The sequence below is a fragment of the Kluyveromyces lactis genome (genome assembly GCF_000002515.2).
Source record: "Kluyveromyces lactis strain NRRL Y-1140 chromosome D complete sequence".
Taxonomy (NCBI): Eukaryota; Fungi; Ascomycota; class Saccharomycetes; order Saccharomycetales; family Saccharomycetaceae; genus Kluyveromyces; species Kluyveromyces lactis.
In genome coordinates this window covers 1,205,206-1,231,234 of record NC_006040.1, presented here as the reverse complement: position 1 = coordinate 1,231,234, position 26,029 = coordinate 1,205,206, and the positions used below count along the sequence as shown (strand labels likewise).

The following is a 26,029-nucleotide window of genomic DNA, read 5'->3' as shown; positions in this document are numbered from 1 at the left end:
ACTATTGTGGTGGTGTCATATACGAAGTGATATGGTATCGAAGGATAGTATGCAAAGAATTTGTAGTGGGGAGGAGGGCAAAATTGAGGATTATAATTTTCAAAGTATCATTTCCTTCTGTAAAGATGATAGATCTCTTAATTCTAATTCCTCTTTCGAGCTCATGATCTCCGGATTCTCTTCATCGTGTCTCAATGAAGGGTAATAGTATTTGTAGTAAATGTACTGACATGCAATGTAAATGTCCAAAGACATTTGGAAAAGCCCAAAACATAGGAATATGACGGAGATATTACTCGCGCCAAACACCAAGTAAGAGATTTTTAAGATATCACCGCATAACCAACTTACCAAGATAATCAATTTGAAACCTTGGACTGATTTCAACTTGTAGAAAATTGATATTTGAGGTAATGGCAACAACGACTCTATGAAAAGACCCAGAGATCCTATCAGCGACCCGATCCATTGTGAAAAACTTTCCCAATTGAAAACTTTTGAGATGATCAGTGTAATGAAGAATTGTAACGATCCGAAAACTAAAAGGAATTTCCAATACATCAAGTCGTCATTCCATTGCCAGAAACCTTTGAACCTCTTGAAACTAGGATCAAAGAACTTCAAAAACTTATAGACACACACTAGTACGATCTTGTATCCAAATCCCAGCAAGTTTTTCCAGGACAACGATTTTAACAATGGTTTCCAATCGGTGCTATACACATCGAACGGATTAGCTGGGAAATACTGTTCCCATACGTCCTGCAACAATTCCGATAACGTCTCCACAGGCTCCAAATTTTCATATTTAGCATCTTCTGGCCTATAGTTTAATGCAACTTTCAACAATATTAGTTGGATCAAGATCATCACTATCGACTGTCTTAACAACGTAATTTCATATGGTGTAATCAAATAATAAGAAACTCTCAATATACTTGCAATAAGCATCGTAGCACAGATATCCAGGGAAAATCCCAACGAAGTCTGAGACTTATGAATTGCAAGAACTGTAGTACCATACGAGAATAACGGTGTAAAACTGATTAGATTGTTGGCAACAAACTGCATCGTAAGCCATTCTGGAATATAAAATTGATCAATCTTGGAGAAATAACCTTCAGAAGCATCATCTGAGGCTGCTTCTGCAGCAGCCTCGACTATTCGCTTGGCAATCTCCATCTGCTGATTAAAAGAGAGTTACTTTGTAGATTGTTTTTAAACGATGCTGGCAATCACTCTAGTTCTCTTTCTCTGCTATAACCATATAACAAAACAAAACACACACAAACACAATTTTCAAAACAAGAAAAAGCTCCTATGAGGCATTGCCTAGAATACCAGTTTCTGGACTATCTAGCAAACTAATCAACGCTTGAAACAGATACACAGTAAGCTCTGGCCTTTCTATTTCAATGAAATCATCATCGTACCTGGAACTATTTGTTGCTTCCATTATAGAACTGGAATTTAAATATAGGCGTACAAAGGCTTGAAATATGGTTACCCCGCCATCTCATCGGCCTAAGCCTTCAAACCGATACATAGAGAGAGAGCAACTACATATGCATCTACTACATACACCCAAGTCATAGCCCCACTTGGGTCAAATATTCTTGACGGTAACGGTTATCGTCTGCGTCGGGTCTGTTATAAGCCAGCCATTTTGGTTCTTCTTTGAACAATCTCAATGCCTTGATGTAATTGTCCGAAGTCAAAGTGAACCGATGGTATATACCGGCCGGTAACACGAGTAAATCGCCCTTTTGCACTCTACAACGGATCCATTCCTCGGTGAATGGATCCCTGACGTCGAAAAACCCTTCTCCGTCGAGACAGTAGCGGATTTCTTCATCCTCGTGCAAATGCTCTGCGTAGAAAACGTTCAACTTGCTAATCATCGTTTCCTCATCGGGGAAACTGTTGACGGTAATGTTAACGATATCTCTGTTCTTGTAGTCTCTATCCTGAGCGAACTGGTCTACTTCTTCTTGGGTATCGAATTTCCTGTATATGAGTCCGATTTGTTCTAGTTTTTCCAATGACACTGGCTTGCCAGTGTCGTGGTCTTCTCTGAAATCAACGGAACTATCGTTATCGTGGATATAAGCCTTGACCATCTCTTTCTGAAACTGATGCTGTGTCGGCTATGCAAGGTCGGATATTTCTACAGCTAAGTTAAGGATGATATATAAATAACTGTTGCTGTTGCAATGGATCCAGTCTCCTATATATACAATTTCTTCAAAGTCATTGTGGATTACGAACTGTGGATTTCGAAATTAATCACAAGAGACCGTTAAGATAAGAGGTAAAAAAGCTTGGAGAAAAGGTTGGTGAGGGTACGAAGTGCATGTTGGAGTGGGTGAAGGTGTACATAGCACCAGACCCCGTGCCCAGGATCTGTAGATGCGGTATATGGAGGGGTAAAAAGGAAGTTTTTTCAGAGAAAGGAAAAAAAGAATTACTAGCGGCGCTCGGTTTCGATCCGAGGACATCAGGGTTATGAGCCCTGCGCGCTTCCACTGCGCCACGCCGCTGACTATTCTTGAAAGAGCGGTTTTCTGTGGATACACATGGTGACGACGAGGTCATATTTCACCAGGTTGAGTCATATAGCTAGGATATAAAGGAATTCGCAGGTCAAGATACCCTATACGCATCTACTACTACTAAAGAGATGTATGATCAGCAGAAATGGGTTTTTCTCCAAGAAAGATGTCATGAGGTCACTTCCACGTGACTTGAATGGTCAAATACCAAACCAGTCATCGTCTCTTCCTCTTTGATAAGTCTTGACATAAGACACTGCCTCGAGTGGCACTCTATGTGACGATTATCGCACAACATGACTCCTACCCTTTCCAAAAGTATTATTAGTATAGTCTCACGTTTACTTCTCACTGACACAGAAAGTTACTTGTTGGTCCAAAGTGATTAATAATGGGGAGATGAGTGGTCAGATAGATAAAGTTAAAAGGAGCATGTGATTTCAAAGTGCCCTGTAAGCCGCTTATTTTCACCCATTCTTTCAAGAAATTAACAGCTTCTATGGCCAAGTTGGTAAGGCGCCACACTAGTAATGTGGAGATCATCAGTTCGACTCTGGTTGGAAGCATATTTTCTTTTTGCAATTTTTTTCTCTCCCGCAGTTGTCAGCAAGCCTGAGGTCGTTTGAACAATCTCTGTATCCTATTTGTACCGCTCGAGTATAAACCAATGGCATTCTCACCCATATCTTTCCTGTTTTACTCTCTACCTGCCTCTGTTTACCTATATTTAGCATCGAATCCACACATTCTTCCACGTTGCTCGAACGAATCTGAGCTTCGAGAGATCTTCTCGACGAAACGTAAATAGAGAAAAGAAAAAAAAATTCATTTCAATAACATCGATCTGATAATGACTGAATACAAGAATCTTGAAATATATATTATTCTGGCTATATTGGTTCACTCGTAAGCACTGCATCAGAGACAATTTTCGTCATTGATTGACTGACTGACTAACTTTACTAGGCCTAGGTTGTTCTTCGTTGTTGTTATTATTGTTCTTTTTTCTTTCTTTAATATATCTGGTATGAAGTTCAGTAAGGTTTCTTCATTGGTTTCTGGACTTTTGACCATTGGTCTGGCTTTAGCACAAACGGATAGTGCTACATCTAGCGGTACCAATAGCACTTCTGGCTCGCTTCCTGTCATTGAAATTAATGGTAATGCGTTTTTCAATTCTGAATCAGGTGACCGGTTCTACATCCGTGGTGTCGATTATCAACCAGGTGGATCATCTAACTTGACTGATCCATTAGGTGACGTTTCTGTTTGTTCAAGAGACATCCCATACTTCGAAGAACTTGGTTTGAACACTATCAGAGTTTACACTATCGATAACTCCTTGGATCATACCGAATGTATGCAACTTTTGGAAAAAGCCGGTATCTATTTGATTCTAGATTTGAACACTCCTGGTGCTTCAATCTCTAGAATCAGTCCTCAATGTTCGTACAACGCTGATTATTTGCAAAGTGTGTTTGCCACAGTGGACGAGTTTGTCTCGTACAATAACACTTTGGGGTTCTTTGCTGGTAACGAAGTTATCAACAGTGAAAATACCACGAATACTGCCGTTTACGTCAAGGCCACTGTTAGAGATATTAAGAAATACATGAAGGCTAGAAATTATAGAGCTGTTCCAGTTGGTTACTCTGCTGCTGATGTGTCATCCAACCGTCAATTGGCTGCGGAATATTTCAACTGTGGGGATGATGCCGATGCAAGAATCGATATGTTCGGTGTTAACGATTACTCGTGGTGCGGTTCGTCTTCTTTCCAAGTCTCCGGTTATGCCAACAAGATGGAACTTTACAAGAACTATTCGATCCCAATCTTCTTGAGTGAATACGGTTGTAACGAGGTCGTCTCTTCAAGACCATTCACTGAAGTCGGTGCCATTTACTCTACCAAAATGTCCTCTGTGTTCTCCGGAGGATTGGTCTACGAATACTCTCAAGAGAGTAACAAGTACGGGTTAGTTCAAATAGATGGTGACTCTGTTACCACTTTGGATGATTTCGATAACTTGAAGGCCGAATTCGAAAAGGTGCAAAACCCAGCAGGTGACGGTGGATACTACGCCGATAACGATTACTCCGAATGTCCTTCATACGAGGCAGGTGTTTGGGAATCAAACAGCACTTTGCCAGATATGCCATCTGCTGCTTCCATCTATTTCAAATCCGGTGCTGGTGAACCAATGGGTACCGGTATCATCACCCAGGAAATGTGTGACGATGATGAGGAAGATGTAGATGATAACACTACTTCTGGTTCTGGCTCCAGTACTACTTCCTCTTCTTCTTCTTCTAAATCTACTTCATCTACTGATGGTAACTCTACCTCTTCATCATCTTCCAAATCCAGTGGATTGGCTGCTTCCATGGAGATCCCATCTATCATGTATGGTGTGCTTGCTATTTGCTCATATTTGCTTTAAGCACCGGATGGAAGAATTAAAAGACTTTTGCTAATACACAAACATGTACTTATTCATTTCATTTAAAAACCGTACCCAAAATTAAAAACAATTCTATACCTTATATATTTACATAAAAATCAAGAAACAATACCTGTGTTATCTAGAACTAGTGTATCTTTTCTTTGCTTTTCCGTTAGATAAAATTCTTGTTCATATCCTGAATTATATCCATCACACTCTTAAGTTGAACTTTCCTTCCCTTGATGGCTAGTTCATCGTATTTTATATTATTAGGAGAGAAATTGCTTGAACTTTTCATGTGTTTCTTAATCCTTTGGAAGGCATCGTTAATTGGGATATATTCTTCGGCGCTTGAAGAGCTGGATGAGGAAGATCTTGCCAGGTTCACAACATTTTCACAGAATTTCTTACTAGTAGCGTCATTTTGACAATTTGTGCACGAACCAGGTTCTTGTGTACATGCATTCCTGTTAGCTTCTTCCTGAGCTTCTCTACAAAGACAGGTGGAACTTTCTGAACAGAATCCACAGTTCTCATCTATATTGGAGTTATTCGTGGCAGAAGTGCCAGCAGCGCCTGTAGTGGCACCTGCAGCGACTACTGCAGCGATATTATTAGTAGAAGAAGAATTAGAAGACGATACGCTAAAGGATGGGAAATCACTATCTATATTCAAAGGAACAGATTCACTTTTCATTCTTTTGAACTGTGGTAGCCTTGACGATTCATTGAGTCTTTTCTTGGATGATTCGATAGTCACTGGTTTCATTGGTTTCCAGTTATCTAAAGTTTGTTGCAGGAGCGGGTCCTGGAAGGAATATTTGAGATTAAGAAATTGTGGATGAAGAGCAGTCTGAGCTCGAGATGCCTGATCCGCGGCGTCAGAGCCGTTAAGTTCCTCACATATACACGAACCATCCACGCAAATTGAACACGAAGGTTTGCCAGAACTATCGAATTGAATTTCCATGTTGGAAGGTGTGTTAGCCTGGTTCGGCTTTGTTTCAACTGGTGTGCCATTTGCCGGAGCACTAGTCCCGGGAGTAGCCGGAGTGGGCGTCCTGTCATGTAGCTTTCTAATAGTGTCCTTAAGTTTAGAATTCTCTTGAACGTACCAAGTAAGTCTTGATTCATACGCCAGGGCCGAATTCTTATTCTCTAAAGCCAAGGAATCGTACCTCGATTTCCACATGTTGACGTCCTGCTGCATGGCCTCGCATTTATCTCTCCACATATCTATCGTATGCTGCAGCTCATGCAACTTGTTAGCCTTACGTTCCCTATAAGCCCTCTGAGCTTCTCTATTCTGTTTCCTGCGTTTCTCTGCGTAGTTAGAAGACCTAGACGTAAAATACTGATTCGAATCATCCATGGAACCATCTCTCGGAGACAAGCCTTTATTGGAAGGACTGTTGGGTGACGAGGGCGACGTATTGCTAGCGTTGGAAGCGGTAGCAGTAGTAGCAGTAGTAATGGTGGTGGTACTAAGTTTCCGACTAGACTTCACCTTTGGTGGAAGCACCCATTTCCTCGATAGCTGGATGGTGCTAGTACTGCCACTACCATTAGCAGAGCCACCAGAACCGCTGGGGGTTCCTGCGGCAGTAGCACTTTCCGTAGCATCAGCTGCTGCTGCTGCAAGCAGCAGTACCTGTTGGCCCTGACCATGGCCCTGACCATGGCCGTACTGCGAATGATGATTCTGCATCTGTGTGTGATACTTCGGCTTCAAATCCTGATACACTATCATAACCCATACCCTGACTCTCTAACAATTCTTATTAAACAGGGCCACGGGAAATCGATCCCATTACACTGGACCAAAACTCCTGTGAACAGCCTCATCTCAAACAAAGGTTCTTTAGTATACTCTTCAATTATATACAATATAATACATAAGATTGGCACCCTATAAAAAAGAAAGTTATTGAGAAAGTGAGCGAGACCGTGAAATTTAAACAAAAGATGATAGATAATGCGTCTCATTTCTCGATGTTTCCCATGCTGTGCTGGGCTGGCCTGGAACGGACCCTAATTACTCATCAGTAGGTACGTAGATATATCATCTTTTTGACACCTGGAAATATCCATTTGCCTCAAGGGCTACTAAGCGGATTTCTGAAATGGTATCGCTTTGGTACCGAGTGGTAACTGAGCAGAGCTAGAATAGACCTATGATTCTGCACGTCGTTAGGGAAAGAACTGGGTGTAGTGACGGGATGAGATGAGATGAGATGAGATTAGAGGGTGGGTTTTGCTGGTGAAACTAACCCATACACCACATACTAATATTTTTGCAATGGGAAAAGTTCACGAGCCACAATTGGACGTTACCCGGAATACCAAACTCTTATCCGGGTAACTGAGTCACGAGGCATCGCGTCAATATATTTATATGTATATATATGGCAGTGGTACACATATATACGCATATATACCGGGCTGATGATACATATATAACGACATACTCACATTTTCCATGGCCATCAGGTCTCTAATAGTCCCCCCCCTCATAATTGTCCTGCGTTACCGCACAAGCTGTCATTGTAATCCCTTAAGCATCGGTGTCATTTATTAATACCTATGACAGTAGAATTTAATATTAAATAATACACATATCACGCTACGCAACATTTTACAAGGTGAAGCTTGGCCATGCTCATATTAGACAACGGATAATGGTCCAAAAACAAGTCACAAGCACCCTTCTGGGTGCTTGTCCTTCCCCAGATACATACTGAATTAGATAAAACCTGGAACAGAGTTCTCTTAGAACATGGAAAAAGATGAAAAAATTGGAAACTGGCTGAGATTTCGATATATTCAAATGTGCAACAAGACGTTAACAGAGATCCAGAAGTCGAACAGAAGGGAAACCCATCGGTTCGGGACTCTTCAGTGCCATACTTGTCTTCTCCCTTCAGCTACCGTGTGTGTGTGTGTGTGTGTGTGTGTGTGTGTGTGTTTATACAGAGTGTACTTTATCCTGGTGAGCGAGAAGGAAATAGACAGTAATCATTTTGTATAATAGGGCAGAAGAGGAATTCATAAACAAAGAAAGAGGTCTTTTTGGTGTATCCTATGATTCAAGTAGGACGATTTTTTGGTTATGGAAATAATGGAGGGCTCGCTAGCGAGCCCTCTTTTAAGTACCGATTTGCTGGATCAAATTTGGGAGTTTCCTCGAGGAAACTCCCTTTACTGAAACTTTTCGTTTCAGTAGTTCTCATACACCTGTGGTTCACCACACCGAATTCACGATTCGGTGTATATGCACTCACCGAGGTTGGATGTTTCAGTTCGCTTCCCTCGTCATTTGGTGACGGTAGCACTTATGAATTTCAGTCTAGTGCGCATTGTGCTTCAGAATGTTCCGGATCACAGTATATGGCTTTATACAACCATGACGAATGTTTCTGTGGTGACGATGATCCTTCAGGATCCAGTTCCACGTCCAGCAGTTGTAACGCGTATTGTTACGGTTACGGCTCTGAAATGTGCGGTGGTGAAAACGCTTATCTGGTGTACGCATTGAGTGATAGCACTTCTTCGGGAGGTTCGAGTTCAAGTTCGAGTTCAAGTTCGAGTTCAAGTTCAAGTTCAAGTTCCAGTACCAGTTCTAGTTCCAATTCAGGTACTACGACGACACTGGCCGGTACTTCAAGTGCGGATAGTAGTACACAAGCGTCCATTACAAGTAGTCCCTCTTCAGCAACGGACGGTAGCAATTCGTCTGGGGACGATGAACCAAGTGTCGTATATTCCACATCCATTAAAACCGTAAGTGGATCAGTACAATACGTGACGACAAACATCGTGACAGCAAGTTCGACTTCGGGATCCTCAAGCTCAAACAACAACAGCAATTCCTCCTCATCGAAAAAGACACAAGTTGGGCCCATCGTAGGCGGTGTCGTTGGAGGTGTCGTGGGTCTGGTTTTGGTAGTCTTGGCTGTCATTTTAATACTAAGACATATCTCAAGAAGAAGAGAGGACGAACGTATGGAAAAGGAATACCAAGAGGCTATCAAACCGGTGGACTACGATGAACATAGAGATAACTACTTTACTTCCTCTGCTTCAGATTACATGCACCCTGGAGACAGCGATGGAAGTGGGAATGGACATGGACTCGATACTAGTATCGCTACAGCAACAGCAGCGGGAGCTGCTGGTGCTGCAGGAGGACTGGGATCCGGGTTGGGACGAACGCCATCTTCTGGAATACCGTTATCAGAATCCCAAGGAACTGTGTCTAACCCATTCGCCGACTCGAAAAGAACCAGTAACGGTTCACTTTTCGATTCACCCGACCTGCATCATGAACAACAGAATAAACTTACCGTTGTTAACCCGGATGAATAGATCTACATACCCACACTTCTATCTAATCGTTTTCCAATACCATACCATACTTTAGTCATACATACCGCTCTCTTGTTCTCATTCCATCGGTCGTCTGTGCTCCATAAAGTCGTTATTCCCGAGAAACTGAAAGTTACCCTACTTTCAATTCTTTCCCCCCAATAATCTTTAGCCGAGCTAATTTCAATATGACAAACATTCAAAGGATTTAAGTATAAAGACATACTCTTGATGGCAACGAAATTGGGTTCAGACCGATCCGGTGGCAACAGACAAAGGGACTTAGACGTTTTAATTGTATTGTTTCGTATACACAAAGGATTTACAGGCATTTACAACCTAGATACTAGAGTTTAGTTCTAAAATATCAAGCCAATAAAGTAATCATAGAATCAATTTGTTAAGAATTGTACCAGTGAGTTAAAGAGAAAGAGAGAGAGAGAGAGAGATATGTCCGTTAATTCTCATCCTATGGCAGTTCCTCATGAAGAGGAGGAAATTCTGACTTATTTCCTTGATGTCCGGTCGTTTTTGTCAAAGATGAAACAGAATAGATCTCAATTCCTTAACTCTAAGGATGTTATGGACACTTATCAGAAAGTGTTGACAAAAGTCAGGGAGTTGGATGAATTGCGTAAGAATTCGCATGCTACTCCTTCAAATTCTGCCACTACGCTGATTCATAGTTCGGAATTGCACAATAGAGTCGATTCTGTTATCGATGATGTTTTCCAGTTATTGTCATTGAGTTTCTTGACCGTTGGTTTGAAAAATTCAGCTCCAGCAACTTATGCTTCGCTCTCGACCGTGCAGAGCTTGTTGGAACATTTAAACGAATCGAACGTTTATACCCATCACGACTTAAGACCTATTAAAGAGAGACTTAATGAGGTCAGTGCCATCGTGGAACAAAACAAGTATGTTAGTAATAGCGACACTCAGAGCGTAAATGCAGATGCAGATGATATAGGAGAATTTGCTTTGCAGAAAGATGAAGAGTTGAACAAGAATAAGATCGAAGAAGATCTGTTGTTAAGAGCCAAGCTAAAGCATTGTATCGACGAATATAACGCCATCGAGTCGAAGTTAGAAGAGATCCATCCGGACTTGCAATCTACCATGGAGGCATTGTTCCAAATTAGAAGAGGTCTACTGTCACTGGCATCTTCTACAAAGAGGCCTCATCAGAAGCAATTGGTACCGGATCCGGCTGTTCTTTCGGTGGAAAGTGAGGCATCGGAAAAGAAGAATGTGTTACCAGATCAAGTGATCGATGAAAAATTGAAACAGCTACAAGAACAATTGGAGAAGTTAGAATCTCATCGTGATATCAACGGGAAGTTCAAATCTTTGGAGACCGATAAAGTCGAAGAAAAAGGCCAAAACGTTCTAAACGGTTTATTAGACGATTGTCATGATTTGGTAAATGATTTGTCCCATCAAAAGGATGGTGGTATCTCTCTCGACACCAAGTTGCAACCTATCTATGATCAACTAGTGGACATCAAGACTACTTTGGAAAATTTGTTAGTAACCAGAAGATGGACTCTAAGAGAAACTGATCTTTTCACATACCAAAAGAAACTAGGAGAAATCGATAACTTGAGAGTTAACGGTAAATTCCCAACGGACCACCCTGATTCTAAGGGCCAATCGATTTTGTTGTACTTATTGCGTAGGTGCTACGCCATCATTTATAAACTCTTAGAATCATCTGAACCGGTATCTGAATCTTTGCAAAGAGTTCATAACCAATTGTCAACAGTACGCAGATGCCTATTAGAATTGAAAAGAATGGGTGGTGTAGACAACGACCGCGAATTGTATCCATACCAGATGAAGCTAGCGTCCTTGGACAATATGCGTGTTGATGGTAAATTCTACGATACAGATGGTAATATCCCTGAAGGTCAAGGTACTCTAAACGCCTTGCTTGCCGAATGTTTCGATATCATTCATGAATTGAAGATCGAAGCTGAGGAAAGAGTAGAAGAAAGAGTGGATATACATGATGACGGTGAAGAATCAGTGGAAATGACAAAGGATCCAACCATGAGAGACGTCCAAGAACGGCCAACTGCGAGATACATGGACGTGTACGCTCATGATGACGAAGGTAATGATGATGACGATGAAGATGATGCTGATGATAACAACTTTAGTGAACATAGTTACGACGAAGAAGAGTATACAACTACCAGTTACGCGGATGATTAGAATATGCCAACGGCAAAACAAGATTAACCCATAACTGGAGAGAAAAAAAAACATTACCGTGCTGCTCTAATCAATGCGATCCACACAAGTGTATATTATATTGGACCTATTCCTTTATTCGTTATCTTTTTCCTTTCATCATCATTATTGTTCATTTACTATTTTGAAAGCAAGCAAAGCTAATAAAGTAAAGATGTTTGGACCTAAACACCATGTTGTTCTATGACACTCATCACAAAATTACAAATTATTTCAAACATACACGATGCATACACTGTTCTTCCACTCACAGAAAAATATACGTATATATAACAGGAAACACTACGGGCTAGTCTCCATTATCTATTGTTTTCTCATACCAATTCTAACTTTTTAATCAAATCTATTTCTTTTGGAAACCACAATTTACTCGGACCACCTTCTCTTGCTAGTGTTATACTGTGATTGTTTTATTCGACAATGCTCTGAATTTGACCGTGGACTCTGTTATATACAGCTGGATATACTTATACAACTATTAAAGATAACGGTAATTTTGCAGCCATTCTTGGTGACAAGGCCATTGAATAGTTGATTGTTGCAATGAATTTTTGGTTATATTCCCAATTGTTATGTAAACGTAATTGTAGTTCTTAATTTAGCAGTTGGCTGTATTTACCATTCGAGAAAATGTTTCTTGTAGGGCTTTTCACTCGAGTGTTTCTTCGCTTTGTCTTCCGTCTTTCAATCTTTGAAATTGCTTGTTTGCCTGTTTTTGAACGTTCGAACCTTTAAAAAGAGCAAAACAGGAAAAACGCACCTTCAACTGTACCAAATACGCCCCCCATATCATATCTTTTAATCTGCCCTAACTACAATCATCGACTTATATTTTTATACTGTTCTGTGAACTATGGTTGAATTACGTCGTTCTAATAGAATCTCTGCTAAGAAAGAACCTTTAGATTCCGAATCTGCTGAACCCATCAAGGTAAAGGCAAAGACAGAATCAAAGGTTACCAAGCCAAACGGAAAAAAAGAGGTTAAAAATGAAGATAGTGCCAATAAGCTAGCTGAGTTGCAAATTGGTGATGACATTCCTGATCTAACTCTACTAAATCAGGATGACGAGCCGATATCGTTGAAAGAAGTTGCCTCCAAGAATAAATTAGTGGTGTTCTTTGCTTATCCAAAGGCCAGTACACCTGGTTGTACTAGACAAGCGTGTGGCTACAGAGACAATTATAGCGAATTGAAGGAACACGCTGCTGTTTTTGGACTAAGTGCTGACGCTCCAAAGTCTCAGAAGAGTTTCCAAACTAAGCAAGCCTTGCCTTTTGATCTATTAAGCGACCCTAAACGTGAATTTATCGGAGCTTTGGGTGCTAAGAAGACAGCTGTTTCTGGTGTTGTCAGATCTCACTGGATCTTCAAGAACGGTAAACTAGAAGTGAAGAGGGTTCAAGTTTCACCTGAGGTCAGTATTGAAGAAGGTAAGAAAGAGGTTTTAGAATTGGCCAAGTCTTTATAAAACCCAGTGGCTAACATAGTTACTGACGATCGATTTCTCATATGTAATAGTAAATGTCAAAGGATTTAAACATAATTGAGAATGGAAAAAGATTTATATTACTATATACACACATAAGATCAGATTGAGTAGCGTTTCTCTCAAGGGCGTTTCATTTTTAATTGCAAATGAATCTTTCTCCTCATATAAGCACTGATAGATTAGAGTAGGATGGCCAGAAATTCTTCAAATCATGGTCACTTTCACAGCCTGATGGTGTAATCGTCTCCGCTCTGCGTAATGTAACGTACCCAAGGATAACTATTATACTGTAGCTTTGGTTCTTCGATTTTCAAATAACGAACTTGAATACCGGATGTTGTGAAATAAGGAATTTGGAATTTGATTTGTACTGGTCTTTTTAATTTTGGTGGTTCAGCATCAGAGACTGAGGGCAACCCCAGTTGCGCAGCCATTGAGTACTCTTTACCACCTTGGAAACTACTAAATTTCCATAGAATTGCATTCTTTTCAGGAACCCACTTGATATTACCACGAGAATATTTGAACGTGGGCGAATCTGCGTCTTCCGGAATCGGTATTAAAATCTCCACATTATTCGCTACTGACTTCTTTTTAATTTGTGCCTTTGCCCTACAGTGAATCTCGATACGAGACCCTGAATGTACCTGTACCTTAACGTCACACCATATCAAAGGTTTGATCGGGGTAGAGAGTCTATAAGTCATTAGATCAAATTCCCCATCAGGTGGGATGAACGTGATAATCTTTTCATTCTCAAACTTGCTCAATCTCACACATTGATGGAATTTTAGATCCTCAAGTTCTATATTACTATTCTTTTTCTTCGAAGAAACTACAGGTTCAGGTGAATCTTCTTGATCATTAGTTGTGAAAATACCTTTATCATTCAAACCCAATTTCAAATCAGGCATACCAGATAAACGGGATCTAACTTTGACAGTACCCAAGATCTCAGATCTTAATACTTGGCCCTGCTGTGTCATTAGCATATTGATCGATTCGATTACATCCAAGAACGCTTCGTTCTTCTTGTACTTGATACCCTCTGGTCTCCAACTGACAGAATTGGTCAATTCGGTTGGTGGTCTAGCCACATTCTTTTGCTTCTTCGCTGACCTAGTCAATTTGAATGACTTCTGAGTAATATACTGTTTCAACATTTTCGTTTCTGTCACTTGCGGAACGCCTTTATCCATCATTTCGTCTAAAAGTTCGTATATGATAATATAATTATCTCTGATTGACTCTTCTTCCACCCTTTTCACGTACTCCTCAACTACATTGATCAACTTGTACATGAAGGCGAACATAGTGGTAGCATTAACGGATACTGACCTGGTCAATGCTAGCACGTAAACATCGTTATACTGCACGTACATGTAGTGAATCCCATTGTGATGGAAACAAGGAGGCATGACACTGCTTTCCTGTTCTCTTTCTAGTAACAAATGCTGGAACGATTCGACAGCAGACTGTGAGACATCATCTTGGTATCTTCTCGAGAGTAGTGGCTTACCCTTTGAATCACAAAATGCAACGTACGAAGCCATTATACTGGTATCTTTTTAAGAAATGTTGCCTCCTGAAACTCCACCAAAGAAAGAGCAAAAAACACACTAGTGATACTGCACAATTGGTTACTATACAGGGTCCTATACCGATATATTAGTGTACGGTTTGGCTATTACTTAGATTGTTCATTGTTCAGACACTATTTATAAATGTAGTTTCGAGATTTCAATGCTTTGGATACCGAAATTTCACTTATTTACAGCGGTACACCACATACACGAGGTGCTAAATTGCATCTAACAATGCGAACACTCGGCAAGAGAGACCTTCAACCATGAAGTGTGTCATATACCCATTCAAATTGGACATTGGACGAGATCTGGTCTCTGTCAAACATCCGGGCCTTTTCAATCTTGAGCACGGGGACCATTCGAAGTCCAGGAAAATCCTGATTGAACCATAATTTGCACTCTCTGTGGTTCCAAAACTGTAGGGTTACATTGCCGATGACGAACAACGTATTCAGTGTATTCAATGTGATCCTATCATTGTTTATAGTTTCGTAATCTAGCACGCAGTCTACAGTGAAGTAGCATAGAATTAATGCTGTAGAGTCTCTAATCGTTGCATAAACGGTGTAATCGTTTACTCTATGGAATTTAACAATTCTGACGAACCTCTGAGGTGCGGGATTCAAAGCCGTTTGGAAAGCTGACTCTATGATATCATGTTCTAGTAAGTCCGTTACCAGTTCACGTTGTTCTGGCCAGAATTTCGTCTTTTCATTCTTTAAATAATAAGGCCTTACCGAAGGTTTAATCCATTCCTGCAAGAACACTGAATCATTATTCGTTAATCTTGAAGAAAGTACAACATTGGGCATGTGAGGATTGATAAGGTTAGAGTCTCTGTTCAGTGTATGTTAATAATGCTTCTCTGTTTCTGTACTACAATGGGTTTTAGGATGAGATTGTACCTTGATACAAAAATGTAAAAAAATTCCTCCGCGACGGGGAATTGAACCCCGATCTCGCACGCGACAAGCGCGAATTCTAACCATTAAACTATCGCGGAATAGTAAATTCGATGAGAGTTTATTGGACAAAATCATAATCCACGTGGCAAAAGTAGTCATGTGACTAGCTATGCAAAAATGTTAAAAAATGAAACGGACAGGAATTGAACCTGCAACCCTTCGATTGCAATTTTGTTTCCTTGGAAAATTCCCAGAATTTAACTGGAGTCGAAAGCTCTACCATTGAGCCACCGCTTCATTCTTGAAACATTTACGACAAGAATAGAATATAACCGACTTACTTTTGTCATGTAAAAGGGGCCACAGATGACACAATAGGTTCTGGTAAATATGCTTTACCCACGAGCATGGCCATAATAGAAGAAACATGGGAATGCCTTTGGAAGCTTTTGTTCATGTTTCATTATTGAAATAAATATCGGTATATCTCATTGATTTATATATATATATATATAGTTCAGATATGATGGCGTTTATTTCCATACCGCATGGGTAGATCAATTGGCAGCTGAATTGACAGTGAAGTTCTTTGCCCTATCAAGACCGTTTATACAAGATAACAACGCCAAGAATGAAGCCAGAGTAGTATCCTCATGAATACCAACACCCCATTGAACAAATCCTTCATGAGAGACAGAGATATAAGTAGCAGCTCTCGAATCGGAACTCTTACCCAAGGAATGCTCATGATAGTTTTTCACATCAAGATTAGTTTTGAAGTTTTTATTCACAGCATCGATGAAAGAAGAGATTGGACCGTTACCAGTACCTTCCAAATCCCATTGAGTAGTTCCATCTGATAGCTGCACCGAAAGAGTGAAATTCTCCGGAGATTTGTCATATTTATAGTCGATAAACTTGAATTTACCAGTAGTTGAATGAGATCCAACGAAATACGATTTCTCGAATAAAGAGATTAGTTCATCGCTCTTCAACTCTCTACCGACTATCTCAGTTTCATTTTGAACGATCTTAGAGTATGCAATTTGTAGATCTCTTGGTAAATCTAGCTCCAAGTTCTTTAGGATAACCCAAGAAGAACCACCTTTACCTGATTGCGAGTTGACTCTGATGATAGCCTCATACGTTCTTCCAATATCCTGAGGATCCAAGGGGAGATATGGCATTTTCCAAGGTACCACTGCATCTGGACCCTCTTTTTCTTGTAAAGCCTTAACCTTGTTGTCGTATTTTTCGAAACCCTTTTTGATGGCATCTTGATGAGAACCACTGAATGCACAAACGACAAGTTGTCCTCCGTAGGGTGCTCTAGCATGCACGGGAATCTTATTACATTTCTCAACGACTTCAATAATAGAAGCCATATCGGAGAAATCGAGGTTTGGAGATACACCCTGTGTGTAGAGGTTTAATGCCAAGGTAACCAAATCAACGTTACCGGTACGTTCACCGTTACCGAAGAGACATCCCTCGACACGATCTGCACCAGCCATTTGAGCTAATTCTGCAGCTGCCACAGCACACCCACGATCGTTATGTGGATGGAGAGAGATACATACTTTCTCACGTTCGGAGATACTTTGAGCGAAATATTCGATTTGGTCAGCGTACACGTTTGGTGTAGCCATCTCGACGGTAGCTGGCAAATTGAAAATGATTGGATTATCTTCAGTGGGTCCCCAAGCAGCCTTAACAGCTTCACAAATCTCTAGAACGAAATCCGGTTCACTATCGCTGAACGTTTCTGGAGAAAACTCAAATGACCAATGGGTATCTTGTCTATCCGGATGGTCTTTTGTCAAGGACCTAACAAGTTTGGCACATTTCACAGCCTTTTCAATACTTTCTTCATGAGACATATTGTTGAAAACGATTTCTCTGAAACATGGTGATGTCGCGAGATAGATATGTACAATGGCTCTCTTGGCACCGACCAAAGATTCAACGGTACGTTCGATCAAGGGTTCACGACATGGAGAAAGAACTTGAATGGAAACGTCTTCTGGTACGTTTTTCACTGCATATTGAGTGAATTGGAAATCGATATTAGAAGCACTAGGGAAAGCAACTTCAATCTCTTTGAAACCCAATTCGCATAACTTATCGAGCATCAGTTTCTTCTCTTCCAAATTCATCGGGTCAGGTAAAGACTGATTCCCATCTCTTAAATCGGTAGCTAACCATCTTGGAGCCTTATTAAGGGTTTTACTAGGCCATTTCCTGTCCTGTAATTTGACGTTGCTAACGAATGGTTTATACTTCACTGAAGGATCTTTGTAGAATGGCATCTTGCTCTAATGACTCTTTACTTCTCTATGTGCCTGATGGGTTTTCCTTTTTAATTACCAACCAAATTAAGGTGGTATGAATGATTTCAAGTTTTGAATGTATGTATATATATATGAATCAATGTTAGCAACACATCATCAGCTTTTTTTTATTACTCATAATGCACTTGGCAAATCGTTGATTAACCTGATGACATTTTCTTTCCCTTTGCAGCTTGACTGACTCATTTACCCTGGTCATCCATAATCAAAGTCTAAGAAATATCAACCGGTTTGCAGGTACGCTCATCTGCAGAGGTCTGTCTGTGTTACTCAGCAATTTTCTCGATGCCTTTAAAAATTTTTCAGAGTCATCACCATAGTATGGAAGAAGGGAACGGAACGGAGCTGGAAGTGACAGAGAAATCGATGGAAGAATGGACAATTTGTTGGAGAGGGAATGCCATTTTTGTGTGAGGTGTATATCCTGCGGTTGGGTAACTAACTATACGGTATAGTTGGTACTTTAGTTTTATTTGGTATACTCGGTCCCGTGACTTCTAAAGGAAAGCTATGAATGAGCAGAAAAATGGGAAAAAATGAGAAAAAAATAAAGCACTCACGGTGGGGGTCGAACCCACAATCTTCTGATTAGAAGTCAGACGCGTTGCCATTACGCCACGCGAGCATATTAATTGTTATTGAAGAGAATTTGGGGATTGGTGTACCGATCGACCTGACAAAGTCATTTCCACCCGATTTTTTTTTTTTGTGAGTTTTCCCTCTCAGCAGAAACCAAGGACCCAAGAAATATAATGATGAGCTTTGACATGTCACTACTGAGATACTGATTAAACATCACATACAGGTCAAGGTCAAACTAGGACATATCAGATAAATTAATCCACAATGGTCAGAGTTATTATTGAATTTCTAGGTGGATTGGATGTTATTGTCAAGAAACAGAGACAATATAAAGTGGATGTTCAACTGGATGGGAAGGATGAGATCAATGTCGGAGATTTAATCCAATGGATCGTAGATAACCTTATTGAACATGAAGGTGACGTGAATGTTTTCTTAGAGAACGATAGTATCAGACCAGGAATTTTGACTTTGATCAACGATACCGATTGGGAACTTGAAGGTGAAAAAGAGTACGTATTGGAAGACGGTGACGTTGTTTCGTTCACCTCAACGCTACACGGTGGATGATCTGGAAAAACTGCCGAGATGTTGAATATATATGCATTATATGCTGTCCTCTCATTCAAATTTGTATTATCCTGCATCCTAGTAACCCTGCGCCTTGCCAGGACCTAGGTACCAACTGTATAGTAACGATATCATTATTTCTCTTTATCTTAAGTACGATCTCTTCATCTATACGAGTTTGAACAAGTTTACCGATATTGGATAGATTATTGTGGTTAAGGGCATGTACGGTGCCGAATTTAATGATAAGATCATCTGTTTGTAATCCTGCGTCATGACTTGGAGATCCTAATTTTACGTCCACCACTTTTGCAAAAGCGATCAAAGAATCTAGATTTAGATCTGAATCCTCGTTGCTATCTCCCATTTCAAGCGTCTGCATCTTTCCTACAGTTGCGTTTTGCTTATTAAGCGATTCAAATTCAAGTGGCAATAGATACTCGACTCTTTCGATGATTCGTCTCAAATCGTTTCTCAATACGTTTACGTTACGTTTAATTAACCGTATAGTGACTAGATCCAAATCACCGCGGGGAAACCCCTCAGCGGTAGTCAAGGGGGTATTCATATCAACTTTGTGGGCTGATAAATTATCGAACTGGTTCGTCAATTCATCTTCCACTTCTTTCTTCAATTGTGACGCTTGAGAGAAGTTTAGATGTGGTAATTCGTTGATTCGTTCCGTCAAACCGGTAGGAATGATAGTGATTTCATTGCTCACTGCAGCTTCTAATTTATTCATTGCGTTATCAGGTTTACCAGTATATGGCTTGAGTTTCCCAACCTGTTGTCCCTTATCATTGTTGATCATGTTTGAATGAAAGCAGAGCTTGGGGTTTAATTTTTTTTTTAAAGGATTTCTAATATGTAAATAAGGATCTGGTTCTAAACAATAAAGTATATAATATAGTAGAAGTAGTAAAAGTGAAATAATAGTGGTTGTTATAGTAAGATATGTTCAATAGAAAAGAACGAGGGTGAGGGAACATAACAGTAATTTTGTATTTGTAGACATTGGCTCGATTTTTCGACCGCGAAATGTTTAAATCTGATAGACTAGTTAAAGATTCAAGTTCTTAACACTTCTGCAGTCTTATGGAGATGGATCAATGTGAAGTACAAAATACAATCAGAATAGAGAGTAAATTAAGAGAAAAAAAGTTTGATTATTTTTTTTTTGGTTTTACAGTTTAGTTTTTTCTTTGTTTTTAAAATAAATCATTGAGAACCAAGCATTGATCTCAATCTGGTCACTTCGTTTTCCAAATCAGAGTTTCTCTGCAGTAACTCCTTGACTTTATCTTCCAATTGGTTCATTCTTTGGAGCTTTCTAGCACGAGAACGTCTTGCAGCCTCAGTGTTCTTAGCACGTTTAACAGCCATTGGATCGTCAGATTCTGGGATCACTGGAGTCAATGGGGCAGCACGTTGCTTTCTGCTGTAGGCAATAACACCCAAATTGTCGTACTTGTTCGATTCAGTCTCTGAGGGAGAAGGAGAGCGAGTCAAGTTTTCACATTTAGTTGGCTTGGAAACTCTACCAGATGCTTTGCTGAACTTTGGTTTAGATGGTAATTGAAGGTCATCTTCTAACATTGGTGTTGGCAAAAATTGGTTTTGCTTCAAAGCCATTGTGTTCGTTGGTGGAGCCACTAAATCGTCAACAACAGAAGGGTGTTGTACAGATACGTTATGCGTAGATTCCAACTCCAAAGTGACCGCATTGGCACAGTCAGAAACGTCCTCCAAGGTGACTGGGATATCATTGTCAAACAACGAAGTCCAAGTTTCCACACCACCTAGATCTTGGTTATCCAATTCGAAAATTGGGGTAGAATCAGTAGATGAGGCGGCGTCGAAGAAAGTTTCAACGATGGATGCGTTCAATTCTGTGGTCGAGATCTCATTGGAAGTGATTGTAGGATCAGCAGAGTTCATGTTGAACAGTTTTGGCGAAATATCATCTGCATCACCACCGGAAGGACTGCCGTTAGAGACAGATTGTTGGAGATGAGGATGTTCGACAGCATGGTTGATAAACTTATCAAAGATCAGTTCACCCATGGTAGAGTTCTGGCTTGGTTCCATTTTCACTTGTGTAGAGGCGGCAGCAACATCATCAGCAGCAACAGAGCTTGCATTTGGCAAGTTGATAAACTGCTGCTGGAGTGGGTTAACGCTCATTTCTAGGTTCATGTTCATGTTCATATTCATTTTCATTTTCTTACTCAATTCTTTAATTCTTTGCTTTTAAAACGGGAAAACGCTACTATAATTTAAATTATTCGATGACGGTGCATTATTGTTAGCTGGAGGGGAAAATTCTAAAACGGGTAAATTTGTAACTTCTAAGATTATAACTAACTCTTGGGTAAAGTAAGAGATGGGGTTTTTCAAGTCCCATCAGTTTCTCGCCAGATCTTTAGTCATAATATTAATCGGTTAATTCTCTCTCTACAATATTATTCTCTTTTTTAAAAAAAAAAACAACGGTTCGTTCGGATTACTTCAAATTCGACATTTCGAATTCTTTAGTAACAATTCATATTAATATAATTCATCAACAAAAGGTATACTGATCTATCGTTGGTGAATTATAACAATCAGTTCATTTAACAGGGGTTCTCTATAATCTCTGTTAAAATAATAAAAAAATTTCGAAGCTTCTTTTTTATTATAATATTGTTATTATTGCATCATCATTTCGTATTGGGGGCGGCGGTTTCTATTGAAAAGGCAGATAAAATAAATTGAATTCAAAAATTAGGATTCAATGCTTATTATAAGGTCAAATTAAGGTTTTAACTCTAATGGAAAAACAATTTAGTAGCACATTTTATTTTCTAAAGTTTTCGCTTCAGAAAACACGTGATTCGTAAAATGCGGAGTAGGATTCCAAGTTAAAATAATAATAATGTATTAATCAAGATAAAAAATAGTTGAAAAAGTATTAGTTATCTGATTAATGTGATTTGCGAAAACAGAAGGGATAATGGGATTCGCACAGTTCGAGTGGGGGGAGGGGGATGCAGTGTGTTAATGTAAAACGAAAGCGGTTTTGAACTTGTTTTGTAAAAGTCTAACAGACTATGATAAGAGTATTAATGCTTGAGGAGAGAGGAAAAGCCACGAAAAGCGAAGAAAACCTTTTTAAAGATTCAATAGAGTGAGTGTGGGAAGTGTATAAAGATTGAATAGAATTTGATAAAACCTATATTATCATTATATATGGGAATCATCAGGAAGAAAAAGTGAAAAATTTTTCAGAAAAAAAATGCAGCCAAAATACAACTCAAGAGAAAATTTAAAGTTTGAAATGAGTCTACATGATTCCTCGGACGCTTTGTTTTTCCATTTGGGAATCCCGAAGATTGTCATTTTTTTCCACCAATCAAATCACTGGATCTCGAATGGCAGAAGCACCTGGACCCAGGTAGCCAGCCCCTCGAGTGACAATTGGAGTTTTGTTGTTGTTGTTGTTGTTGTTCTTTTTTTTTTTCCGCCATGGAAAAAAAAAGCAGAAGTAGGGAGGTATGGGTGTGCACATGCCGGTACCGGCATGTGCACACCAAAATATTACCCGCACAAAACACCACCACGTGTTGCCACTACCGTGGCATCACGTGGATGTGCAGATTGATTTGTCTTTCTTATTTCCGCTCGTCATGTGAATATGAACGCCTCAAACGGACATTCTCCTCTGTACGGTGCATATTTTTTCCGCCCTTGACAGAGGCCTTCCAGAAACAAACGCAGGGGCAAAAACCGTTGTGTGGCAAAAAAATATGTCAAATGCGATTGTTACGCCCGTCGGGCGTAACAATCGAAAAGACACCACCTGCCCACGGTTTCCTTTTCCCGAAACGATATATCAAACCCTGCATCCTTGCATGATTACATGATTATATTTGCACTTGACTATGGTCACTCCTGGGGGCATGTTAAATGCGAATTTTTTTTTCAGGGTCCATCCCCTCCCCTCCTCCCCAACATACTCGTGACAAAGGATTCCGATAAAATCTTTCTGAGAAAACCAGCCACTACCCCTGCCCTTTTTCTTCACTCTGTTTGCGTCTCCCGTAGTTTCATAACCCGTGTAATCACTTGCATATATTATTGTCCAAAATCATGCTGCACCCCATTGCACTTCTTCCTCTGAGCAGAAGATCTATGTTTTCCAATATGAAAAATCCCCCCCCCAGAATCTCCCACAGAGGATCCAAGCTAAAAAAGACTAAAAAACACTAAAACAAGATTTAGACCAGGAAACCAGCCAAATTTTTCTCTTTCGCATTATCTTTCAAAGAGATAGGCTTTCGTTGCTACAATCTACTGGATATGAAGGGATGCTAAATAGGGAAGTATCTTCAAACGCGAAACGAGAAATACACAAGACCATATTGCACATTGCACATCGTACATCGCACAATTCTTCTGTGGCAAATAGGGTTTTCTATGCTTTAACCTCATGCTAAAACGGGAAACTAGATATACTTCAATGTTAGTCCTGTTAGTCCTGTTTGTCCTGTTTGTCCTGTCTCGGTTATAACCTTTTGGCCCCTAGCTTTCTCTCTCTGTGTTTTTTCTTTCTTTCTCTAAATTATACTTTTTTCTCGCTGTTAATCTCTTGTCTTACTGAGTTCTCTTCTAAGAGACTTCCCATTCTGTTTTCCTTTTTGACTTCTCGTTCCATTCTGTATTCTGTTTTTCCTTTCGGTTCATGTGCATGGTTCTGTGCTGTGTATATGGGGTTTTCCAGATGAGTTTCTGGCCCTGGGTATGCTCTGCTTTGTTCTCTTATGCATCATTCCCTTTCGCTATGTGTTGATTTTGAAATGATACGATATGTATATAATTATGTAAATATGAATATAAATATATATGGATATATATATATAGATCATATTACATCATATCAAATAGAAGTTACTACTTCTCCCTGGTGTTTGCCACAGTTTTGGTTCGTTTTTCACATCCCTCTGCGCCACTTTCCAATTCAGGTTCCTTTATATTAGACGCATTGGACCCTGTTTCAAAGAATACAGCTAGGATCAGATCCATGAGCAAGAAGACGTCGTCAGCATAGGTTATTTCATACAGGCCATAAAACAAGGCACACACAAATATCGTTGTTTTCTGTTGTCGTTGTTTTTATTTTAAGTTTTAATCTGTTTTTCCCGTTTTCCCGTCATTTTAGCATATGGACGTCAAGCCAACGCTCAATAGAGCTTACATTGAAAATAACGATGACGCTTTGAAAGTAGTAGAATGTGTTTTGAACGGAGATCTCCATTCTGTGTCTCGAAGACCATACGAAATTGAAAGACCGAAGCTTATTTGTTCGGGCAATATTTTTGTTTTCATCGAGGAAAAATCCGGTATTAAACGATGGACTGACGGGATCCCCTGGTCTCCGTCAAGGGTTGTTGGTAAGTTTTTGGTGTATAAAGAGTTGTTCAGATCGAATAGCGGTGGTGGTGGCGGTAGTGCGAAGCAGCAGTCACGTGATTCTACGAATTATTCCAATACAGGTAGTACCGGCGATGCCTGCATCGCCGGTACTGCGACATACAGTTACAGATCGGATGGGTTGATCAAGAAAGCCTTTTCGCTTCGAGTTAAATCGAACGTGGATGAGCTAGATCCGACGCAGGATCCTCGTGATCGACATCTTTTCACTATCCATATCATCTCGTACTATACGCTGGATGATATCACGAACGGAGTTCTCGTCACACCAAGTGAAATGGTACGATTCCAGAAAGTGGTTCCGTCGCAACGGTTGTTGGATGCGTTGGAACATACGAGTATCGGGAACTTCAAGACTATCGGATCGGTGAAATCGAAAAAGAAGAAGAAACCGTACCATCAACACCAGCAGCATGAATATGAGGTTCAAGTTCCGGGGCTAGCCGCTCCTAGCATTCCTTCTTTCAAGCAGATGCCTCAGCACATGCCTCAGCAGGTACCTTCGCAGATGTTTGTACCTCCGCAAAGGATTATCCAACCGTCGATATTCCCACCGCCTCCACCTGGCCCTCCAGGCCAGTCACCAGCGTTCCCTCCTTACTACCAACAAATGTATCAGCAGGGAACACAAGCTCAACTGCCGCAGTACCCTTACAACTATACTTCCGTATATCACCAGGAAATGTACCCGAAAGTTTCAGCAGATCCTGGAATCAGCCACAACAGTAACACTTTGAATAAACTACCGTTTACACACCATCTCCCACCGTTATCTATGCCGCAGCAACCGATCAGCCGTAGCTTGCCACCAATTTCCGCAACTCAACCGCCGCAGTTGAGACAACTGCAACAACATACCACCGATAAAACTAGCAACGTTTCACCAACTCAACCAATGGCTTATTTACCCGTGCCTCCACCACCACCACCACTTTCAGCATCATCGAACGTTACCACCCCTGGTGGATCCTTCACAAATAACATGATCATGAATATGAACTTCAATCCCATGTACAGCGGTAGAGCTGCAGGCGGAGGCAGAGGCAGTATAACATCGCAATCCGGCCAGTCAATGAACCCTGGAGGATCCACGTCCAGCTCATCGCTCAACCTTAGTCCTGTCTCGAACAGCATCGGATCCGACTCATCGAAAAGTTCCCTGACTGGAACTGCCATTGACCCAACTACCGCTGGTAACACTACTACTACTAATCTCACACCAGCATTCAAGGTAGGCTAAAGATGTACTATTAATATTTCATTTGACTGGTTGACCGACTCTCTTCTCACACATCTCTATTTTTTCAACCTTCTCTGTCATCTTCGTTTTCTCAAGTTATTTAAAACTACGTAATCTATATGCTATGTGCTAGTAAGATGTTCTTACCAGCACTTAAGCATCCTAACAAATTTTTGATCTTTTGTATTCCCACTGTTTCATCAAGCTTGAACAATAAT

At 40.3% G+C, this 26,029-nt stretch overlaps 14 protein-coding genes and 5 non-coding genes across 19 annotated transcripts; 7 read left to right on the top strand and 12 right to left on the bottom strand.

The window, feature by feature from the left end:
- Positions 1 to 99: 99 nt before the first annotated feature.
- On the bottom strand, positions 100 to 1,182 carry ANY1 (Any1p; the record flags this gene model as incomplete). The annotated part of the gene is made up of 1 exon (XM_453705.1): positions 100 to 1,182. One exon carries the CDS (start codon positions 1,180 to 1,182, stop codon positions 100 to 102), a length of 1,083 nt encoding a protein of 360 aa, XP_453705.1.
- A 407-nt stretch (positions 1,183 to 1,589) lies between these two features.
- Positions 1,590 to 2,120, bottom strand: ADI1 (acireductone dioxygenase (Ni2+-requiring); the record flags this gene model as incomplete). Its single annotated transcript, XM_453704.1, has 1 exon — positions 1,590 to 2,120. One exon carries the CDS (start codon positions 2,118 to 2,120, stop codon positions 1,590 to 1,592), a length of 531 nt encoding a protein of 176 aa, XP_453704.1.
- A 348-nt stretch (positions 2,121 to 2,468) lies between these two features.
- KLLA0_D14465r lies at positions 2,469 to 2,540 on the bottom strand. The gene has a single exon. It is a non-coding gene; the product is annotated as a tRNA-Met (tRNA).
- A 505-nt stretch (positions 2,541 to 3,045) lies between these two features.
- On the top strand, positions 3,046 to 3,118 carry KLLA0_D14443r. The gene has a single exon. It is a non-coding gene; the product is annotated as a tRNA-Thr (tRNA).
- Positions 3,119 to 3,579: 461 nt separating this feature from the next.
- On the top strand, positions 3,580 to 4,992 carry GAS5 (1,3-beta-glucanosyltransferase; the record flags this gene model as incomplete). Its single annotated transcript, XM_453703.1, has 1 exon — positions 3,580 to 4,992. The coding sequence occupies one exon, from the start codon at positions 3,580 to 3,582 to the stop codon at positions 4,990 to 4,992; it is 1,413 nt and encodes a 470-aa protein (XP_453703.1).
- Positions 4,993 to 5,167: 175 nt separating this feature from the next.
- Positions 5,168 to 6,745, bottom strand: KLLA0_D14399g (uncharacterized protein; the record flags this gene model as incomplete). Its single annotated transcript, XM_453702.1, has 1 exon — positions 5,168 to 6,745. One exon carries the CDS (start codon positions 6,743 to 6,745, stop codon positions 5,168 to 5,170), a length of 1,578 nt encoding a protein of 525 aa, XP_453702.1.
- Positions 6,746 to 8,076: 1,331 nt separating this feature from the next.
- SLG1 (Slg1p) lies at positions 8,077 to 9,360 on the top strand (the record flags this gene model as incomplete). The annotated part of the gene is made up of 1 exon (XM_453701.1): positions 8,077 to 9,360. The coding sequence occupies one exon, from the start codon at positions 8,077 to 8,079 to the stop codon at positions 9,358 to 9,360; it is 1,284 nt and encodes a 427-aa protein (XP_453701.1).
- A 450-nt stretch (positions 9,361 to 9,810) lies between these two features.
- Positions 9,811 to 11,577, top strand: CUB1 (Cub1p; the record flags this gene model as incomplete). The annotated part of the gene is made up of 1 exon (XM_453700.1): positions 9,811 to 11,577. One exon carries the CDS (start codon positions 9,811 to 9,813, stop codon positions 11,575 to 11,577), a length of 1,767 nt encoding a protein of 588 aa, XP_453700.1.
- Positions 11,578 to 12,469: 892 nt separating this feature from the next.
- On the top strand, positions 12,470 to 13,087 carry DOT5 (thioredoxin peroxidase DOT5; the record flags this gene model as incomplete). The annotated part of the gene is made up of 1 exon (XM_453699.1): positions 12,470 to 13,087. The coding sequence occupies one exon, from the start codon at positions 12,470 to 12,472 to the stop codon at positions 13,085 to 13,087; it is 618 nt and encodes a 205-aa protein (XP_453699.1).
- A 242-nt stretch (positions 13,088 to 13,329) lies between these two features.
- APM1 (Apm1p) lies at positions 13,330 to 14,661 on the bottom strand (the record flags this gene model as incomplete). Its single annotated transcript, XM_453698.1, has 1 exon — positions 13,330 to 14,661. One exon carries the CDS (start codon positions 14,659 to 14,661, stop codon positions 13,330 to 13,332), a length of 1,332 nt encoding a protein of 443 aa, XP_453698.1.
- Positions 14,662 to 14,951: 290 nt separating this feature from the next.
- On the bottom strand, positions 14,952 to 15,506 carry EST3 (telomerase subunit EST3; the record flags this gene model as incomplete). Its single annotated transcript, XM_453697.1, has 1 exon — positions 14,952 to 15,506. One exon carries the CDS (start codon positions 15,504 to 15,506, stop codon positions 14,952 to 14,954), a length of 555 nt encoding a protein of 184 aa, XP_453697.1.
- A 119-nt stretch (positions 15,507 to 15,625) lies between these two features.
- KLLA0_D14267r lies at positions 15,626 to 15,697 on the bottom strand. Its single transcript has one exon. It is a non-coding gene; the product is annotated as a tRNA-Asp (tRNA).
- A 90-nt stretch (positions 15,698 to 15,787) lies between these two features.
- Positions 15,788 to 15,896, bottom strand: KLLA0_D14223r. Its single transcript has 2 exons — positions 15,860 to 15,896; positions 15,788 to 15,824 (listed from the first exon to the last, which is right to left on the bottom strand). It is a non-coding gene; the product is annotated as a tRNA-Trp (tRNA).
- A 260-nt stretch (positions 15,897 to 16,156) lies between these two features.
- KLLA0_D14201g (2-isopropylmalate synthase) lies at positions 16,157 to 17,908 on the bottom strand (the record flags this gene model as incomplete). Its single annotated transcript, XM_453696.1, has 1 exon — positions 16,157 to 17,908. The coding sequence occupies one exon, from the start codon at positions 17,906 to 17,908 to the stop codon at positions 16,157 to 16,159; it is 1,752 nt and encodes a 583-aa protein (XP_453696.1).
- A 595-nt stretch (positions 17,909 to 18,503) lies between these two features.
- KLLA0_D14179r lies at positions 18,504 to 18,575 on the bottom strand. Its single transcript has one exon. It is a non-coding gene; the product is annotated as a tRNA-Arg (tRNA).
- A 221-nt stretch (positions 18,576 to 18,796) lies between these two features.
- Positions 18,797 to 19,102, top strand: URM1 (ubiquitin-related modifier URM1; the record flags this gene model as incomplete). Its single annotated transcript, XM_453695.1, has 1 exon — positions 18,797 to 19,102. The coding sequence occupies one exon, from the start codon at positions 18,797 to 18,799 to the stop codon at positions 19,100 to 19,102; it is 306 nt and encodes a 101-aa protein (XP_453695.1).
- A 55-nt stretch (positions 19,103 to 19,157) lies between these two features.
- Positions 19,158 to 19,913, bottom strand: NAS2 (Nas2p; the record flags this gene model as incomplete). Its single annotated transcript, XM_453693.1, has 1 exon — positions 19,158 to 19,913. One exon carries the CDS (start codon positions 19,911 to 19,913, stop codon positions 19,158 to 19,160), a length of 756 nt encoding a protein of 251 aa, XP_453693.1.
- A 407-nt stretch (positions 19,914 to 20,320) lies between these two features.
- Positions 20,321 to 21,322, bottom strand: GCN4 (amino acid starvation-responsive transcription factor GCN4; the record flags this gene model as incomplete). The annotated part of the gene is made up of 1 exon (XM_453692.1): positions 20,321 to 21,322. One exon carries the CDS (start codon positions 21,320 to 21,322, stop codon positions 20,321 to 20,323), a length of 1,002 nt encoding a protein of 333 aa, XP_453692.1.
- A 2,980-nt stretch (positions 21,323 to 24,302) lies between these two features.
- On the top strand, positions 24,303 to 25,811 carry MIT1 (Mit1p; the record flags this gene model as incomplete). The annotated part of the gene is made up of 1 exon (XM_453689.1): positions 24,303 to 25,811. The coding sequence occupies one exon, from the start codon at positions 24,303 to 24,305 to the stop codon at positions 25,809 to 25,811; it is 1,509 nt and encodes a 502-aa protein (XP_453689.1).
- Between the last annotated feature and the right edge of the window lie 218 nt (positions 25,812 to 26,029).